This window comes from Cyprinodon tularosa, unplaced genomic scaffold (assembly GCF_016077235.1).
Source record: "Cyprinodon tularosa strain WSP-4 unplaced genomic scaffold, ASM1607723v1 ctg293, whole genome shotgun sequence".
NCBI lineage: Eukaryota > Metazoa > Chordata > Actinopteri > Cyprinodontiformes > Cyprinodontidae > Cyprinodon > Cyprinodon tularosa.
The window spans coordinates 379,235-400,875 of record NW_024039000.1 but is presented as its reverse complement, the minus strand read 5'-3'; the positions used below and the strand labels follow the sequence as shown (position 1 = coordinate 400,875).

At 40.0% G+C, this 21,641-nt stretch overlaps 1 protein-coding gene across 1 annotated transcript in view; it reads right to left on the bottom strand.

Annotated features, from left to right (window-relative positions):
- ush2a (Usher syndrome 2A (autosomal recessive, mild)) overlaps nt 1-21,641 on the bottom strand; it is a 304,801-nt gene that overhangs the window by 206,506 nt on the left and 76,654 nt on the right. The window contains exons 25-28 of the mRNA XM_038291100.1: nt 20,958-21,239; nt 19,506-19,681; nt 19,148-19,295; nt 7,381-7,487 (exon numbers count right to left, since the gene is read on the bottom strand). Coding sequence (XP_038147028.1) covers nt 7,381-7,487; nt 19,148-19,295; nt 19,506-19,681; nt 20,958-21,239 — 713 coding nt within the window. The remainder of the gene's footprint in view (nt 1-7,380; nt 7,488-19,147; nt 19,296-19,505; nt 19,682-20,957; nt 21,240-21,641) is intronic.

Sequence of the window (21,641 nt, the reverse complement as noted above, 5' to 3'; positions counted from 1 at the left end):
ACACACACACACACACACACACACACACACACACACACACACACACACACACACACACACACACACACACACACACACACACACACACACACACATAATAATCCTGCCACAAGGGGCCCACAGTCCTAATGTGCTCCTGGTGCTGGTCCCAAGCCCAGATAAAAGGAGAGGGTTATGTCAAGAAGAGAATTTGGTTTCAGTTATCAAGATAATATTCATACTGGTGTAACATTTTTTTAACATCTTGAGGGAAAGAGTGGTCCTTTACAATAGTTTTATTTTTAGTAATCTCTCTAAAAATAATATAAAATTACACAAAAGGCTTCTTAACATTCCATATATGAATTTTCCAGTATAAATGATTGGGTAGCTGTTAATGAGTAAAGCTAAGTGCTGAATTACAAAGCAAGCTTAAATCAGACAGCAACCTGGCTTTCACTAAGTTATTTGAAGACATTTCAACATCTATCCAGGAGTCTTTAGCCGGGCATACACTGTGCGGGCTTCGTCGTACAATCTGAGTTCACAGCTCACGATGTATGTGCAGCACGACCCTCTCATACGATCTACCTGCTCACACTGCACGACTAAAAAGAACGTTGGACTCAGCTCCGCAGTGATATGGAACTGCTCTGACTCGTCTATCTGGAAGCCAAACAAATAGAAGCAGAATATGAAGGCCACCATAGTGAAACGTGCTGCCTTAACTAATTGTGCAATTTTGTGCTGAAAGCCCTAAAAAGAAAAGGCGGCGAAATATTTGGGAAAAAGACATGACTGAGCAAACATGGCTACTATGGTCTGTCAATTTTACAGACATAACTGCATTTCACTCATTGCATCCCTGCCATGTTTCTGTGTTTACAGAAGAATCCTTGTTTGCGCATGCGCACTGAGCGATTCGCCCACGACGGTCAGGAGAAAATCAAACATGTTTGATTTTCCCCTGACCTCACGATTCCTGATCGGGAGGTGGTTGTGAGAGGCTTATCGCCCCTCGTTACCCCCTGTACACTACCAACTAACGAAACACGATGAAGCTGAAAGTCTGCCCGATCGAAAGATTCTCGCACGACTGGAAAATCACCCTGAAAATCATACAGTGTATGCCCGGCTTTAGTCATTTTGGTCGGCTTGCAACAGAGCAATCAGTAGTTGGACTGCTAATGTATTTAAGCAGCATGAAGGTCCATCCTACTAGGATCATTCCAAGCAAATAGCCATCCCTTGTTCTTCTGGGTGGCTAATTGGTCTGTGTCTGCCTAGGAAAGTGCTTGTATAAAAAGATAAATAAATAAATCTGCATGTTCTCTCAATGGTAGCTTTATCTCGTCTGTTCCTGTTTGGCTGCTTGTCCTTGCCTAAATAAAAGTAACGTTCCAATCTCTGCTGCAATGTAGGCAGTTGAAGCAGGGGTGATAAAAAGCAGTTGCCCGTCTACTCTAGACAAGGATAAACATGTCCTTAATGTGTTCAAGGTTCTCAGATCCTCCTTCTGTTGTGAGCTCCAGACAGTTGATGTCATGAAGAGAAAACAGTTGTTCTGAAATGTTTATCTGGATGGATTTATGTCTTTGGTGAATATAAGTTGTTTTCCTTCTTTTCTTCAAGTGTGTGAGAAAGCTCTTTTGTGCAGGGGTGGGTTTAGTTTCACGAGAGAGAGAGAGAGTGTGCTGGGAGTTCTGAAAAGTATAAATGTACACTCACCGGCCACTTTATTAGGTACATCTGTCCAACTGCTTGTTAACACTTAATTTCTAAGCAGCCAATCACATGGCGGCAACTCAGTGCATTTAGGCATGTAGACATGGTCAAGACAATCTCCTGCAGTTCAAACCGAGCATCAGTATGGGGAAGAAAGGTGATTTGAGTGACTTTAACGTGGCATGATTGTTGGTGCCAGAAGGGCTGGTCTGAGTATTTCAGAAACTGCTGATCTACTGGGATTTTCACGCACAACCATCTCTAGGGTTTACAGAGAATGGTCCGAAAAAGAAAAAACATCCAGTGAGCGGCAGTTCTGTGGGCAGAAATGCCTTGTTGATGCCAGAGGTCAGAGGAGAATGGCCAGACTGGTTCGAGCTGATAGAAGGGCAACAGTGACTCAAATAACCACCCGTTACAACCAAGGTGGGCAGAAGAGCATCTCTGAACGCACAGTACGTCGAACTTTGAGGCAGATGGGCTACAGCAGCAGAAGACCACACCGGGTGCCACTCCTTTCAGCTAAGAACAGGAAACTGAGGCTACAATTTGCACAAGCTCATCGAAATTGGACAATAGAAGATTGGAAAAACGTTGCCTGGTCTGATGAGTCTCGATTTCTGCTGCGACATTCGGATGGTAGGTAGGGTCAGAATTTGGCGTCTACAACATGAAAGCATGGATCCATCCTGCCTTGTATCAACGGTTCAGGCTGGTGATGGTGGTGTCATGGTGTGGGGAATATTTTCTTGGCACTCTTTGGGCCCCTTGGTACCAATTGAGCATCGTTGCAACGCCACAGCCTACCTGAGTATTGTTGCTGACCATGTCCATCCCTTTATGACCACAATGTACCCAACTTCTGATGGCTACTTTCAGCAGGATAATGCGCCATGTCATAAAGCTGGAATCATCTCAGACTGGTTTCTTGAACATGACAATGAGTTCACTGGACTCAAATGGCCTCCACAGTCACCAGATCTCAATCCAATAGTGTGTGATGCCATCATGTCAATATGGACCAAACTCCCTGAGGAATGCTTCCAGCACCTTGTTGAATCTATGCCACGAAGAATTGAGGCAGTTCTGAAGGCAAAAGGGGGTCCAACCCGTTACTAGCATGGGGTACCTAATAAAGTGGCCGGTGAGTGTATGTGCTTAGGATGGTTAAGTCAGAGCTTTTATATACTCTCCGTCTCACCTAAGGATTTTAAATAAATTTGAATATTATCTCTTGCAAGAAATGCTTCCCACTAAGTTTCCTAACTTCACACGACATCCTGTAGATAAATATCAGCTGGCCTGCAGCCATCCACACTTGGGGTTTCAGATGATAGTGTTGGGTTAGTAACTGGTTTATCTCTGGAAGGTGAGGCAGCAACTGAGGTAACTATGACCCCTAAACTGCGTTTGGTGCCTTCTCTCTGATATCTGTGTGCACTGCACAAAGTATACCTGTTGCAAATGCAGGAAGAACTCACCTTGGGTTTGTGCAAACTACTAAATGGGACAGTTGTAGCTTCATATATAGTGCTTTTCGTTGGGTGAAATAATGTTACTCCAATACTGAAGTCATACTGTTTGTCATTTTCTAAGTTGAATGACATGAAAAGGCAAGACAAGACAAAATACAATTATTCTTTAAGTTGTTCTTTCTTTCACATAGTGAACTTTGCAATATAAATGAGTCTGTTGGTGAATGGACAATATAAATAGGCTATGCCTTGCCTTGTTGGAAAAGCATGGTTATGAACTGTTCTCAGCTCAGGAACTAGAACCCGTATGATACCTTGTGGTTCCATAGGTTTGACTAAATAAAAGATTTAGATATGAATTATCAATATATTCCTGCAAAAAGTTCTGATGTTGCAGGGGCAGGTAATGAGTGCTTGGAGCTTGCTCTTGTTCTGATGCCAGTTTGTTTCAGCCTTCATCCAGTCTCATGTAGAAGGGCTGGTCATATCATAGGCTATTTGCATTACAATAGGGACATTTAGGAAGGTAGAGTGAATACACAAACATGAAGAGGGGAGGGGGACTTGCAGGAAAACTGAAATTCTCTAGGACTTCTAGTGTTAACTTCACTTAACTATGACCATTTTTACCTTTTTGGTATTGGGTTGAGTTCTGGAGACTTTTCCTATATTGAAAGCACAGCCTCTGGGTAAAAATGTTTTTAGTACAGAGTTGGAATGATGTTGTTATTGGGTATTCCTGCGCATTGGAAAAATTCAGAGTATCAGTCAGAGCAAAGCAATGAAGCAACCCCAAACAATGGTGTTGCAATCTTTTTGCTTCTTTGTCAAAAACATCTTGCTCATAAATGTTTATCTTTTTGTTTTTGCTAATCTTGTATTGAAACAAGAAAATAAATTATTAGTTGAGTAAACAGAGATAGCGAATACAGACTGTTTTTCAGACTGGTCTGTCATTACATTTGATTTTATTTGTTCCTGCTCCCGATGGTTGGCAACTTTGTTCCACTCTGGATTCTTGTGAGTGTAGTCTTTGTTCACTTTATAATAAAAATAAATAAATAAACCAACAGTTTTGGAAATTTCGGTATTCATTCTTTTCCTGCTTTCTGTGTCAATTTTCACAGTTGCTAAGCAACAGACCATACGGAGATAAAACCCGCCGAAGGGTAAACCTGTCCGGTCGCATTATTTTCACGGACTTCGAATGATCCAGTCTAGGTAGACAGCGTCCTTGAAGGATGCAGCCGAGGATTTCGAACAGAGCCATAGTATAGATTAAATTCATCATCCAGCTGCTGCTCTGCAGAATTCTCTCCCCAAGAGCTGAATCATGCCATCTAACGGAAAATCACGCGAGAATGTGTACAAAACAAAAATGGCACCGGCAACGCTTGTGGGTCGTATTCAGCGAATGTTGGTGATTTTAAAGTAATTTTGAGTGATAAATAATTGTTTTTTTTTGCGATCATTATTGCACTTGCCCGCCGGGCAAATGCAATGAAATTTGTAATCTCCTGACAATAAAAACTACTTGCCCCGGGCGATCGGGCAATGATTAACATTGAGCCCTGAACATGTAGACGAATCACTGTCCCCCAGACATCCGCGGTTATATTTTTTATATTTATATCTTTTAAAAACAAAGCGGCACATGTATGACGTCATCCACGCGCCAGACTAGATTAGTGACAGGCAGCCTGGGGAACAGGCGGCACGACACTGTAAAAAAATTTAAAAATATAAATATGAAAAATATAACCGCAGATTTCTGGGGGACAGCGATTCGCCTACATGTTATGAATGCTGGCGTACCATAAAGTGGTGTTAATTTCGTTAACGAAAACTAAACGAAAATATTTTCGTCAACGCACATTTTTCACCGAACGAAAACTAGACGAGACGAGACGAAAATCCCCACTAATAAACAATAACTGGGAGTAGATCAGAAATAATTTTTGTGGACTAATAAAGACGAGATGAAAATGCAGTTCGGTAAATAAAGACTGGACTAAAATCTATGGACATTTTAGTTCACGAACAAAGACGAGACGAAAATTACATATTATTATTTTATGGTTTTTTCAAACCCTGTCTCCTCCGCCACACTCGGAGGAGACAGGAGACGTGATATATGGACATATTTTCACTTCATTGAAGTGGAGAACAAAACCAAATGCTTGATTTTAGTCGAAGGGAAGGAATGGGGCCACATAGTAGCTGGAAAAAACACAACAAACCTGAAGAGACACGTCCCAGTTCACCACAAAGACATTACGGTAAGTTAACAGAAATATTGTTGGTGGTTGTTTATAATGTGACATTAAATCAACGGCTATAATGTCCCAATGATAAACTAACTAATGTTGGCTAACTTTCATAGCATTTAGTATCCAGGTTGGCTACGTTACGTTAGCTTCTTAGCACGTAGCGACCGTAGCCACTTGTTGATAGCATTGTACTGTAGAGCAAGGGGATCTGCATTAGCCAAGTCGCTTTAAAACTGTATACAGTAATACCTTTACAAGAAGTTTAGTAGTGTTTTTTTTTTTTTATTATAAAAGATAATAGATGTGACAATATAATGCAGTAATAAAATCTCTGTGTATGACTCCAAAGTGAGAAGCTTTTAAAAAATTGCTAGGGTAAATTAAAGTTCCAAGGGGGGTAGGCCCAGATGAAAAGGAGAAGATGGTATTTAATAAAAGTGGCATCATTTATAGTATTTCAATGTTTAGATGTGAAATACAGTCACTCCAAACAACAAATACTGTTTGCTCCGTGTTTACACCTTGAAGCTTTCTCTCTCCGGTTGTTTTCCTGAGAAGAGATCACTCGGGACAAAATCTTTAAACAATACTTCATAATGAATATGTATTAAATAACCATAACATTCAACAAAAGATTTAGACAGAGATTGTAATCCTACTAATTCCAAAGAGGTTGCTTTGGATTACAGAAGGCAGCGCTTACCAAAAGGGCTCAATCTTCATTGAAGTGTCCCCGAAATACAGAAAAAGAAGCATTTCATACAACTCCAGTCTGCCACATCTCATATCATTATATCATACATGTTTGTAAATGGGGAGACATTCCTCACTCCAGCCATATCAAACTATAATAGTTTTTATCTCTGATAAAAACACAGAGAACTCTATTCCCAAATCTCTGTTATCTACATAATGAACATGATAACTGTATATCCTGACAGAAGAACTGTCCTAATTAGATAAACTGCTTGGAAAAACATTAGTTCTGACAAGCAACAGGCAGGTATTACAAGGGTTTAACAGACACACACATCATAATTCTAATTCTCATCATAATTCTAACAATGCCAAACCTTGGCATTAGGACAAAAAAATCTATACCATCAACAATGTTATTTTAGAAATCCTCTGAAACAATATGTGCTTGACAAGATAATGTCAAGCACATAAAACTTGACAAGATAATGAAGAAATGCCAAATCAGCAAAAAAAAAAAAACTGAAAATCACTAATTTATGCTATTTAATAGATCTCATTGAGACCATCCATCCATTTTCTTTCGCCCCCTACCCACAGGCGACAACAGGCCAGCTCAGAGAATAGTCCCTCCAGTGTGTCCTGGTCCTTCCACGAGGCCTCCTCTCAATGGGACATGCCTGGAACACCTCCCGAAGGAGGCGACCAGGAGGCATCCAAAACAGATGCCCAAGCCATGTCAGCTGGCTCCTTTCGATGTGGAGGAGCAGAAACTCTACTCCAAGCTCCTCCCGGGTAACTGAGCTCCTCACCCGATCTCGAAGGCTGCACCCAGACACCCAGCTAAAGAAATTTATTTCGGCCACTTGTATTTGTGTTCTTGTCCTTTCGGTCATTACCCAAATCTCATGGCCATAGGTAAGGGTGGGAACGTAGATCGATCGGTAAATCAAGAGCTTTGTCCCCCCCGACTCTGTTCCCTCTTCACCACGACAGTCCGATACAGTGACCGCATCACTGCTGATGCTGCACCATTCCATCTATTGATCTCACGCTCCATCCGTCCCTCACTCGTAAACAAGACCCCAAGATACTTGAACTCCTCCACTTGAGACAAGTGAGACCAGACAAGTGAAAATAAAGAGTCTTGGTCTATAAACAAAATTTTAATATTATCTGTAAATAATAAAAAAAATCCAATAGAAACATTTGATTCTACAGAAAATCAGTCCTACCTGATACAGTGGGCTTGGTCCATTAAGTTGATCTGGAGGATCCCAATCTATCTGAATGGTGGTTTCATTTACGGGACGTAAACGAGGTGGACTCAGTCCTGTAGGCACTGTAAAGAGAAGCGAGCGCAGTTGGTTTTGTTCAGATATTTGAGTTTCATGTTATCTTAGTTTTAGACAAAAATAAAAATTGTCACATTTAGGACAAGTAAAATATTTCTGACTTATGTTTTCACTCTTTAGTATAAGTTGATTTGATCACACTGACCCAGTTCATCGCTGACAAAAGCCCTGTTTTCATGCATGAAGTATCCATTTAATTCCCCCCCTCCACTTTAAATGTTAATTTAAATGTCCCTTTTAAACATAGTATGTGGTACTCAAGCTATAATTTTATACTGTATCATAAATAAATCAACTGCAGACTGACTGATATAGGGGAGAGGTAGAATAATGGAGAGAGAAACATGTCCTGTCATGGACTGGTAGAGGGATGGGATAGATGTGTGTACATTAAGTGTCATTTCATCACTATGTTTCCGTGTTAGTTTCAGTAATTGTTTAAATGGCCTGTGGTGGAAGTAAATTAGCTTTGTGTGACACATGTGGACCATCTTGGGTGTGGGTGGTAATAGAGCACTTAAAAGAGAAGTGGATAGCTCTTTTTAGACAGCTCATCTAGGCACATCCAACTATAAATTACTGCAAGCTGAAAGTGAACCAGTCTATTGATATGGAGCTATGGCAATAAGACAATATGGATGTGAAAACAAGCTACTTGCTCAGAATTAATCTTCTTTTTTCACCTTTTTAAAGCTTAAAAGTCCTTGTAACGTCATAAAACTTAAGTTTTTGATCAAATGGAATCGAGAATTACAATTTTCTGAATTAAAATAATTTATCTTAGAATTATACAATCAACATGCTGCATTAATTAGCGGGAACCGATATCTTATTAGTTTGAAATTTGATTAAATAAATTGACCATGTTGATTATCAAGCAAATTCAAGAGTCATCCCAAGAGAACTTTTTTTAAAACACATAAGTCAATAATCCTACAAGTCATGCTTTTCTAAAACACTGTAGTGGTTATCCAAGTGGGAGGTGGGGGGTTCCTCAGTAATCTGGAGGGAAAATAATAAAGGTAGATAAAAAGTATGCAGAAAAGATGTATAATCTGTCATAAATGCTCATTATTTTTATTAAATATGCATTTTAATAATGTATAATTTAGATTAAAACAAGTGATTTAATATTGAACCCTAAGACTCTTTCATTGCCCCACTCCCCCTTTTCAACAACCTCTTTTTTATTCTGGCTTTTTCAAGTAGAAAGGTTATTAAAACATAGAACATGTCTATTGTGGAGGGTTGAAGGGAAAAAAATCAATTTAACCATTTAATTATACAAAATACAATTAAATAAATACATGTGCAAATAAAAAAATTAATATACCTTTAAAATGACAACACTAAACAATCAAACACATTTTTTAAAAAGATATTTTTTAAAATAGCATTTTTTTTTCACTTTGAATTTATATATTTCATAGTGTTCAAGCAGTGCACTCATACATTTTTCTTAACTATGAACTTCATCCATTAGGCTCAGTGGGCTGGATTAAAGGTGGGGTATGTGATGTTTTCTGGAGCATGTTTTTACCATACTGATTGAAAACCTCCTCACGAGCCCATTGCGCCAACTGAGATAGAATGTTTGGGAAAAAACGAAATCTTTTAGTCCAGTGTAGAGGGCGTAGTCAGAGGAAAACGCAAACCAATAGAAGTAACTATCATCCCTACTTCTACTGGTTTCTGGCACGCCCATCAACCGTCAGCTCTGAGCTCTCCCCACCCCTCCCCCCTGCGCGTTCACAGACTCGTGACACCCCCCCCCAAGTGCCGCTGAAGGGAGGACCTGTTCGAATTTACAGACAGAACTCTTGTGGTCTCCTTATTTTCAAGGACTTCGAAGGGTCCAGTCTAGGTAGACCGCGTCCTTGGAGGATGCAGCCCAGGTTTTTGAACAGAGCCTCTGATTAAGAACAGGGCTGCCTGCACTGACGCGGCTCAGGGATTACGTCACACGGAGCGTCGTGCGCAGTGAAATCAGGACATTTCCTCACTTTCTAAAAAAAACCCGGGACGCCCGGGACAGGACGTGAAATACGGATATGTCCCGGGAAATACGGACGTTTGGTCACCCTAATCAATACTTCTTGAAATGACAACCGTGACAACTTGTTTACGACCATATTGAATTGTTCAACACTCTTACCGTACTAGGAGAAGACGACGCCATCATGGAAGTTAGCCTGTTATGTTGTGGTTAGCTAGTAATAGACATGAGCTTCTCGCCTCATCCCGAGTCACGTGCACTCGCGAGGTCTCGGCCTGTTTCTTTCTCGTTCTCGGGAACATCCGAACATTCTCGACTGACAGCAGGCGCGTTCATGTAATTTGGAGGCGTGGTTTCGTGGGGTGGGCTGAAGGTGTGTATTTTCAAAAATGTAGCTGGCAGGAACCGTTTATCCAGGATCATATACCCCACCTTTAAGGCAGCTTCCATATAGACCCAGTTGTCTTTCCGTTTCTCACTGAGCAAGACTAGACAATTTCTTCTTCCTCCATAGTAAATATTTGTCCAGTGAAATGCAGAAATAACTTTAATACTGCATTAAAGTTGTTATGCAGTTTTATCTCTTTGATTATGAATATAGTTAATAATAAAAATGTGAAATAATAATCAATAATGCATTGTTCTAATCAAATGAATCAACTGTAAACAATTATTTCAATTAATCACCATTGTTAATGAATCAAACACTAGAAAAAGCATATGACTTGAAAGTAGACTGATAGGTGCTATAGCTAACAAGCTAGTGATGAGGGGCGGAAGGGGAAGGACCAGAACAAACTGCCAGTCAGCTAGTCTGACTTACAGTAACCTTAGCAGGCAGGAAAAGAGAAGTGACAACTAAACCGAATCAACAGAACTATTCAGTTACAAGATAGCATCAATGGTGGGAAACAAGGAGGAGTGGCAACTGGCCCTGACCAGTTCAATTAACAGCCAATCTTAATAGCGGAAAAGGAGGAAGGGACTGGGTTCGAATAATACCACGAAACAACAAAGGAATGGAAAGCTTTAATCAGCCAGGAGCGTGTGATGGACATTGTGATCAGTCTCAATCACAATACAATCTGCAGTCAAATCACTCAGCAATCACCCACACAACAAAATAAAACACTTGCAATATATCACGTAATGCAACATCCAACAAAGTTAAGCAGGGTGCATTTAGACCTAATGTTGCATCAAACATAAAAGTCGTGGGAAAAATGCTGTTCCAAACGTTTCAGTTCCCAATTCTCCCAAGTGGTGCAAGACTTTACATGAGTGAATAAGGTGAATTTGATTGGTAGTTTATCAAGAGGGCGGGATTGTTGTGGCAGAAGGTTCGCAAGCAAGTTTGATTGTGGCCAGTTTTTGGAAGCATCATTGCTAACCGGTTACCAACTAATTGCTAGTAGGTTCCCGATGGGAAATTACATTGGGAGTGGCACTAAATTGGTGACTTAACGTCACTATCAAGAAACGCTATGGACAGCGGAAACATGCAAGAGGAGGAAAGTTTTGTGTCGGAGGTCGTGGATGAGTCTCTCCGTCTCCTTTCAATGGAGCGCTCACAGAGCTCAGATAATTAAGTTAAAAGTTCTCTTTTCTGTTGCTGCTGTTCAATAAAAGTATGTTTTAAGATCATTTGAGGCAAGAACATTATACTTTTAGGGGTCACTATATGGCCCATTTACCTATTTAATGTGGAATTTTAAACAAATGTTCTGAAGTTGAGAGGACCACGCCAACCAGCAAAGCTCTGAGGGTAACGGCAGCCCGGTCGAAAAAAGAAACTAAAAGTTGCTCTTAAAAAAATAATTGTTGAAGTGCTGAGTCTATTGTCAATGGTTGACAGATTTTCTAATCGCCCAAGCTTAGAAGATACTCAAAAAAATATTTTCATAAAGATACATTTTCTAACTAAAGTTCCTTTCATTTAAATTCTTCCCACCGGTTGGGAGTTCCATTTTACCAGTCCTCGAAGAGAAAAATGTCCTGGTCTAGAGAAGGTGGAGTTCTCTCCACAATTCTCTAAACTGTCCCTCTTAGGAAGAATCAAAAAATAATGTACAGTCCAAAAAAAAGGGGAAACAACAGGGTAGAATAACACAGCAATACCCATTTGGGTCTGTTAAGATAATTATCATCGATAATGTGTGAGTTTTTTACACCTCAATGTCACCCAGACTTCAACTGCAAAATGGGTGGTGAGATTGGTCAGTGATGACTGCTTGGGCAAGGACTGTCTGTACCACTTATTAATTGACTCACCTCAAAAGATTCTCATCAATTTTTTAATAATTTAATTTAAATCCGGATCTCCTCTAATAATATGAAACAGAGGATAGGAAAACACCAGAGATGGAGGCAGGTAATCCCTGTACTATGTCAGCCTTGTCAGTGGGAGGCAGGCTCCAGTAAGGGAGGCAGCAACACTTTGTTAGCAGGGTGCTCAGGGGCGACAGTGGCGTTGGATGTAGGAGTTTGCCCTGAAATCGAAGGGTTGTCGTTGTGTCCTTGGGCAAGACACTTCACCTGCATTGTCTACTGATAGTGGTCAGAGGGCCCGGTGGCGCCAGTGTACGGCAGCCCCGCTTCTGTCAGTGAGCCCCAGGGCAGCTGTGGCTACAATGTAGCTTGCTGCTATCAGTGTGTGAGTGTGAATGGGTGAATGAATGTAGTGTAAAGCGCTTTGGTCAAGTCTTCTGACTCGAATAAAGGCGCTATATAAGTAAATGCCATTTACCATTTACTCTAAGTTGGGAGGCCACATGTGCTTTGTGGCTTAAACTTAACTTACATCGGCAATATTTCTAATAGGTTCATTGCATGGGAGAGCATTTGCTTAAGTTAGTCAGCTGGCTGGGCTAAGGTTGGTCTTGTCTAAAGTCTGTAGCAAAGTCTTCCATGTGGGACCACAGTGAGCTCCCACATACCCTTAAAGGTATAGAGGACGATCTTTTATTTCCAGCTGGATCATCTAAATAAGTGGCCGTCCTACGTGCTCGTCCCGTTAGCTATCTTTTTCTGTGCATGCGCACTTTCAGGCGTATATGTTTGGTGAGCTACGGTTTCAGCCAGTCATTGAAGCTCAACTTTCTTTGTAAATGTCCAAGGGTCGTTAGAGAAAAGTGTCTACGAAGTGTATGAGAACAAATGAAAGGCCTTAGAAGAGGCAGATATATCTCTAAATGCTTTGCGCAGCGTTCTCCTTGCAATGCATAATGGGATTTGCTGTAACAGCAGCCCACTGTCGCTATAGGTTGTCGCTTCCGGACAGCGGCGACTAATAACAAAGATTGTGCAGGCTCTGTGCAGTGGAGGAGGAGTTACGTGACCAACGGGGAGCAAAAAGCAGTGATCATCTGTCTGAACGGTAAGGTAACTGATTTTGCTATAAAGTCCAACATATAGTCCCTGCTCTATATCGTGATTGAGGGTTTTAGGGGTTGGGGCGCACAGTCAGACACAGCAAGCTTGTACGAGCTATGAGAAGAGCAACGTTTAAAAAGAGCATGCACGAGGAGAAATGGGCTCAGGTCACAGGAAATCTTTAGGTTAAGAAATTAAGTCTGATTCTCTGAAACATGAGTGAGGTATGTAACTATGGGACACATCCCCAGCGCTGTGTCCAGAAGCTCTATAAAATTACGCCAGTCTTGATTGGCTCACAGAGATGACGTCTGCTACTGGAGGAGGGACTTGTCCCCAGTATAAGAGCCTGACGTCACACTGGTGACCTCGCTCCAGGCAAGGCTTGTCGTACAGTGACCGGAAGATTTCTGCTAGCCAGTGTTTCCCCGACCAACGGGGAGCTATCAGAATGAGTACGTTTCCCCACTCGTACTCTGGTGAGTGTAGGGGTAATGAGCTCCAGTGGAGGAAAGGCATACAGTAGAACCCGTGGCTACTTGTGTGCCAGGGCATCCAGCCCCAGGGGAGCACCCTGCCCAGTCAGGAAGAAAAACCTTGGAGAGTGAGCATTCTCCTCTGATGCAAAAAGGTCGACCTTTTTGCATCGACGCACTGCCTCTTCTCTCCGTATTTGAGCTACAACCTCGCTGTGTAGTTTCTACTCCATGTAGTGGGGATTGCCTCTTGATAGCAAGTCTGTGACGCTGTTCATGACTCCTGGTAGATGAATCGCTCTCAGTGACAGCAGGCATGAGTTGGTCCAGATTATCAGTCTGTGTGCCAGCATGTGTAACTGACGTGAGTGTTTACCACCCTGTCTGTTGATGTAAGCAAACCACCATTGTATTGTCTGTCCTCACTAAAACATGGTGTACTCTGATAAAGGGCAGAAAGTGTCTTAATGCCAAGATCACGGCCAAAAGCTCCAGACAATTTATGTATGGTCTGTGTCAGAGAGCTCCATGTGCCATTCACCATCATGCCCTTGTGCATGGCACCCCAACCTGTCCACGAGGCATCTGTGGTGATAACCTTCCTCGTTTTGATGTTTCCCAAGGTAACCCCGGTATTGAGAAAAGTGGGGCTTTTCACTCAAAGCTTGTGTGCATGTTGGAGAGATTATCACCTTATGGTGAGCATAGCGAACTGAAGCAACACCACCTGGCACTGAAAATGACACATATGCAAACAACCAAACTGGATGACAAACAGCGCTAATGCCATCAGACCCAATAGTCTGTGGCATAGCCTGAGTTTCACATGTGCACCTCTAAGAAAGAGTGCCAGACAAGCCTGAAAGGCTTCCACTCTTTTCACTGAAAGGCACGCTCTGAACTCTGAGTTCAGGGACAGACCAATAAAAGTGATAGTTTGCACAGGGGTTAAAATGCTCTTCTCCCTTCTATCAAAAATCTTAGAGCTGTCAGATGCGATGTAAGCATCTCTGCATGCATCATGAGCTCCACTGGGACTGCTCTGCTCTATATAAGTTGCCAGGCATACGCCTTTCTCCCTGAGAGGTGCGACTGCCACCTCAGCTTTAAATACTGACATTTTTGACCATATAAAAAGCAGCAGGGTGCTATGGACGAATGTAAACAAAACAACAGTGGAAAAACGGCGAAAGAGATGTGCGTCACAGTGAAAGTGAGGCTGCAGAGGGGGGCTAACTGCGGAGCTAAAGAGAGATCCCCACAAAACACCGCTTCCATCAATGCTGCTCTCCAACGTCCGCACGTTGAAAAACAAAATGGATAATCTCCGACTCGAACTCTCTTCAAAAAAGGACATATGTACCTGCCATCATTCTGACAGACAATGCTATTAGCCTGAAGGGGCTAATGCTATACTGCGCCGATAGAAACAATGAGCTCTGTGTGAATGGAAACTCCTCTGAGACTGTTCCCAGGCAATCTTCAACATCTAGAAGGGAAGCAAAGCCCTCTGCGGGTGAAAATGAGGAGAGCACTCTAGATGTTCCCCTGCCAAATGCTGAAACATCCCCAGCCGGCTCCTCCCGGCCCCCTCCAGCTTCCACACATTCTCCAGCATCGTCTGTCGGTGCTTCAACAGCGTCAGCCTCTTCAACCCAGGTGGCTACCACCCTTACAGCATTGTCATCATCATCCTCTTCCTCCCCTGAGCCAGGAGAAGCGAGTGCTTCAGGAGCTGGAGGCAGTAGTAGCAGCTCAACAACAACTGATGGGGTGAAGCCCAGGCAAAAAGGCCCCTAATGCTCCAGCATCAGATCCTCTTCAACCAGGCTAAAAATCCTATTTGTATGGTAAGATCCTATCCAGACCCGTCTGACATCACTGCTGCCAAGCAAACATCAATTATATGCATTCCATAACTAGATATAGTGACTTAATATCAAAATGGATTTTTTTTTTATCACCGCTGCTTACCTCATCAAGGCTGCACTTTAAAAAAAACGAGATTGTCTAGAGAGCTATTCTTAACTAAATTTCTTTTTGTTTACACTTGTGACAAAATAAATCTGTCTAAGTCTAAATTTATTAATAGTGCATAAGGACTATTATTAAGACAGGTCAGCACAGATACAAAAAGAGATTTTCATATAATCTTGACAAAAAAATATTTACTTTTTAATTAAAACCATTAGATTAATGTTGAAAACTTTAACGATTCTAACACTGAAGTCATCATAATAATGCTGAAACAATTTTAGTGAGTGACCCATCTTTCATATCTATCATGATGCTATTATATGTGCTTGTTGGCTAACTCAAATGTTGCTCAGAAACACAGTTTAATGAGAGCCCGCCTTACCAGGTGTTATCTAAAACACATGCACAAAGCTAACAGTCCACCTAAAAGCTTGATTTTAGCTAGTAAAATAGTAATGAACCAGCTAAATCATGAGCCTGCTCCAATGAGCAGTTGTCTGAGGTTTGTGTGTGTCTCCTGTTGACCCACAAGTCCTAGTAAACTCTTACCTTACAGCTACACCATGTACCAAAAGTAGACCACTTATTGACATTGTGATCCCTTGTCTTGCATATTTCTTTTCTCAGGAAGGGCCTCAGGCCAGTTATGCATAAATCAATAAAATTCCTGTTCTGTTGAGTGGTGTTACACCGTAAGCGTGTATGTGCACATGTCTCTCTGTGCATATGTCTTGTAGAACAAGCGGTTATGGATGTAGGATACATAAAACATAACAATCAGTCCCTGATTAGCCACTTACTTTACAATGTGATCAATAACCTGTAGGGAGACGCACACCATCAAAACCATGGCAAATGCATCAACACACATAGAAGAAGATCTCCTTCCTTGTCTCATTATGTCTGCCACCATGTGTGCGCAAACATTTAGTCATGTTCTTCGGTGTAATTCCAGCAGTTTCACAGATGTTGTCTCCTCACTTACAGCAGATGGTAGCTGACTCTAATGGTCCAGGCTTATGTAAGGGACATTTATCAGTGCATCTGCAGCATGTTTAAGTACGTCTTACCAGACACACAACTCAATATTATAATACATTTCACCAGAAAAAGAGTCTGTTTCAGGAGAACTAAAGATGTTAATTAAATAAATTTTGACTTACAGTTGTATGTTTAAAAAACTGACTATAATATATATGTAAGATACAGTAAATCAACTATTTATATTGCAATACAGATCATATCAATAATATAATAAGCTGATTTAATTAAAATATAAGCCCCTTATTTAGCTACAATATTGGATATAGTGTAGTATAAAATGTGCAATTACAAAGTCTGAATACCCAGAGGGGAAGCACATACTATGCAGATTGAAATGAGATAAAACATAGAAACAAATAAGAAAGCAAAAACTCTACAGAACAGCATGCCATTATCATTTCTTACAGTGGAACCAAGGGACATCTTTGGAATAAGATGAAAGTAAACCGTGGCAACAGATGTGGCTGTTAAAAATACACTGAATGAGTCAACTGGGTACAATATGCCATACTGAATTGTACAGTATTACAGTCAAGAGAAGTCTTTGAAATCACTTGAAATAAACTCTGTCACTGTGTCAACAGATGTAGCCATTAAAAATACATTTAAACAGCCAACCGATTACAGTGGAAGAGATCTTTCATTGCTATACACATGAGGAATTACTATTTGAGCGACACAAATACTTAAAATGTAGCGCTGAACAGCTTGTTCAAAGAAATCTAAGAGCATGCATTTATTGACAGTTTTTAGTATCAGTTTTGCCTGTATCTGATCTTTAAAGAAGGAAATGCAGAGCCTCTAAAATATCATGTGCGCAGTTTTTTATACTCCTGTGATACTATGTGTTATTGTGAATTTAAAAAAAGATGGAATAAAAGTATAAGCTGTGTAAATATGGAAGGTTTTGACAAATTTTTTATAGGCAATCTAATAGGGCAATTAAATAAGCTTAAAACCTAAATATAATCTTATGTATTCCCTTTGTAAATTTGAAAAAAATGGAAGTTAATCTAAATTCTACACATTATTCATCTACAGAGAAGAACCAGAGACACAAACTGTGTGTTTCTCTAACTCTGTGTGTGTCTGATTCATGACCAGCAGGAAGTGTGTGCTACGCCACATTTTTCTCTTTGTAATTAACAGTAAATTGTTTTTACTGCTGGCACCATAATATCCCCTCTGGTTAGCATGACCAATGCTGTCACCACTCAAGCATGCAATGACTGACTGCCCCCTAAACGTGCTAGTGTGTATGTGTACAGGTAAGAAGCATTAATATCCTACATTGCTATATAGCAGGAAAAATTTTGTCACTTTTCATGATATCAGTATTCCCGTATTTGATTTGCTATATACCTTTGTGGTTTTTGGGGGATAATTTAATACTTCCATGTGCTCAAGTCACACTCATTGGGGGAGTCGACAAGACACTCTTTACAGGCTCAAGTTCCTTTAAAATGTTTTAATGTTTTTAGATTCATCAGTGGTGGAAAATAATTTCCATAGGATTTAAAAACATCATCATCAATAGGCCTGTCAAGATAACAAATTTTGCTGAACGATTAATTGTCTCAAACATGATTGCGATAGAATGATAATATTGTTTGAAGACCTTTTTACACTTATTCAATGGAGATAACGTAATAATGCATGCTATTCCTGCCAAAGATAAACACACTTTATTTTCAACAACACTTAAACACTGGAACTGGTAAACAAACTAAAAAGAGAAATAAAAATCAAATGGACTCTCAGTCTCTGTTAACTAAAAATACACTTGAATAAAAACTAAACACAAGATAAAACCACAGTGGAAATAAAAACTACAACATTTTTCGAAATGCCAGCTTTTCAACAATATTAAATGGGAGCATCCATTTTGCAAATTAAATTAATTATGCTGTCTGTGAGTGTGCGCCACTTTGCGCTGTCTTTTTTGTATGCTGCCTGTCGATTAATTGCTTCAGTGATGGTGGACTGTCGTGAACTTAAAGACGCAGACGGGCCACCGCTTAAAGTTTTTGTCCCGTGCTGGAGAAACTTTGCTGGGTGGCTGTGCTTTAGCTGTATGTATTGGTTGGTTGTATTGCTGCTCTTAGTTGCTACTGTTTTATGACAAATGCGACATACTGGCTCGCATAGGTTCATCGGTTCGCCTCGGTCATTTGGTTTGAATCCGAAATACTCCCACACTGCCGCTGTTGCGTTCAGCTTTGAAACGAGTTCCATTTCGAGCTTTTCCCCCAAACATAGGATGTGTTTTTTGTTTTTTTTATCACGCCTCCTCACGGGGCTCTAAAGCTGCAGAAGTGGAAAATGATAGTCCACTCCTCCTTCCTCCTCATTTTTTCCCTTTCTAAAAAATTATGAAGGGGAGGGGTCAGTGGATAGCACCGGAGTTAAGCCTTTTAATCCAGCATCATCAATAGAAAGAGAAAAATACAGGCAGAGACGATATAGCCGATAAATTAAATGACGTGGATAGTTTTTATTTATTGTGTGATTAATTGATTTATTGATTATCGCGACAGGCCTAATCATCAAATTTAAAATGGTAGAAAATGTCTAAGCTTTTGTTGTTTAAATCCTTTTTAATTTCTTATCCAGCTTTTAATCAGTGTTAAAACTCAGAGTTTATAACTTATAGATCTTTAATAACTAAAGCCTAAATGTTTTTCATAGAAAGAAAATTTTAATCAATCCATCACCTGACAAAATAACACCCGAGAAGTATTTGATTCTTTTAGTAAGTTTCTTTAAATACATCTTCTCCTACCTGCTGGTAAGGTCCGCCCTGAGCTGGGTGTACTTGTAATGCAACCCATTCTTGTGCACAGCGTGATAGTGAAGTTGTACACATGGTACGGTTTCAATCCTTGAACGATGTAAGCAGGCAGTGATGATGGCCCCATTCTATGCAAGACCTGGAAACAAAATATGAGCATTCATAAAGGGATGAGCCAATCAGAAAATTTTAAAGAATGTACAAAAAAATGAAAGAAGAGCTACATAACGAAACACTAACCCTATTCTGACAAATATTTTATGAAAAATTAATATTTGGTAAAAAAAAAAATATGCCTTGTTTCCGTCATATCTCATATATATATAAGTACTTGTGGGCAAGAGCTCACCTGACTGACAACAGGAGGAGCATAGGGATTGGAGAATTGCTCAGTTAGTAAATTGACTCTGTACTCCGTGACCTGCCCTCTGGCAATGATGCCATAACCCTCAGTAGAGTTCCATGTAATGTTGAGGCAGCTGGATGATAGTGCAGATACATCTGGAGGAGCCACAAACTCTGGGACTGGAGAGGGACACCAGAAGATTTCCACCATGAGTTACAGCAAACTGGAGCAGGTAAAACATGCTAACCAAACATTTAATATTTTATCTATTTGAAAAACATACTTCTTCTTTCAGTAATTTAAGGTTATGTATTATAGAATCCAAATATCGCATCATTGCATTTTCAAACTGAGATTTCATTAATCATTTAATACAAGAAAATTCCAGCAAAGATACTACAACACTGCCGAACCAGATGTCTGTCATTGGATTTGAGTGTTGAACAATTCTATGGTTGTGATAGCCACAATTACACGACAGATTAAAGAGGTAAATTCTTTATTTCACCAATGATGGCATCAAACTGTGAAATATGCTATGAAATTTGATTTATGGTCAACACAACCACTGTTAGATTTTTTACCATCCACAGTGCATATGCACGTGCTACAACCCTGGCACGCATTTCACATCTAAATCATGTTATCATATGCTTGTTATCCAGACACATAGCTGAGAGTGATGTTGGAGGCAATCATTTAGTCCTAATGAGCCATATAATCTCTTTGAAATTCAAATACCTTAATGAGTTTCCCCTCCTCCACATGCACTTTTTTTATATCCCTTTCTTTTTTTTTTTATCCTTTTGACAGTTATCCCTCGTTTTTCTTTTTACTTTTTGGTTATTATTCTTCATTTTTTGCCCCATATCATCAGGTAAACAAATGACTCCTCCATAGTCTAAATTAACTAAATCATCAAAGTAAAGTGCTTTACAAAGAGTGAATTAAAAATCGTATGGCTTCCTTTTGTGGTAAATAATTTCTGAGAGGAGCCTAACATTCCAGATTTTTCTTTTTTTATTTGAGGATATTTTCTCACATTTTGATACCAAAAAAAAATCAGTATGCGTTTTGTTGAAAAAAAAACCAAAACACTTCAGTGTGGACATATTTTAAACTGCTAATGTCTCATTATTTGTTATCATTTAATAAAACTTGATGCAAACACTACTCAGATGAGGACTGAGCTAATAATAAGCCAGTAAGTTTAACTACTTAGGTACTGTGAAACAACTCTTAGGAGATGAAAGGTGTTTTTTTAACCGGATTCCTAAAACATGATTTAATAATCATGCTTTAATAAAAGCAAAACAATTCTTAATGTCTTTACTTTCCCCTCACGTTCTACTAAATATTAGACATACTGCTTTGTATAATGTATATAATGCTCTATTGAGTATAGAAATAGATGTTTAGACCCAATGCCAGAAAGATAAAGCAGTGAGTACAAACCTCCCTCCAAGGTGTGTGCAGTGGTCCAATCCGATGAAACATTTCCAGCACTGTTGATGCTAACAACTCTCAGCTGATAAACTGAAAATGCCTGAAGACCCTCTATGATGGTACTATTTTCAGGGGCGGACAATGAACTCCTCTTGGCTGGCTTTGGTTGTGGGACGACACTTGGATCCAGCCAACCAGAGCTGAAGAAAACTCTCCTCTCAGAGTTAAAACTTGACACTTGGTTCATTTCCAAAGGCCCACGGAGATACAACTCATACTTTGTAATAACACCTGTGGCAAAAAGTAAAAGTCAAATAAAAGCAAAAGAAAACATGTTAACAGCAAGGATTCTTTCTCAAATATCCATCACAACTTGGAGACTGAATTTCAAGCTACTTTTACCAGGAGAGAGATTGAGGTTCACCTCAAGCAGCTGTCTAGAGCAGACTTATAATGAATTGACAAAATATATAAACTTAAGTGACTTGAGATACGCAGGTATTTGAAAGATAGCTGATGCTTTGTGACATAAAATGTATAAAAAGAGATAACAATATTTTAACAAACCAGTTTGTTACTTTAAATAAGTAGAAATGACTTTATATTCAGACGTTTACATGTGTTTTCTTGTCTTTGGTAGAATTTCCTACTAAACTGCTTAATAAATAATATAAATGGAACTAATTCTTATTC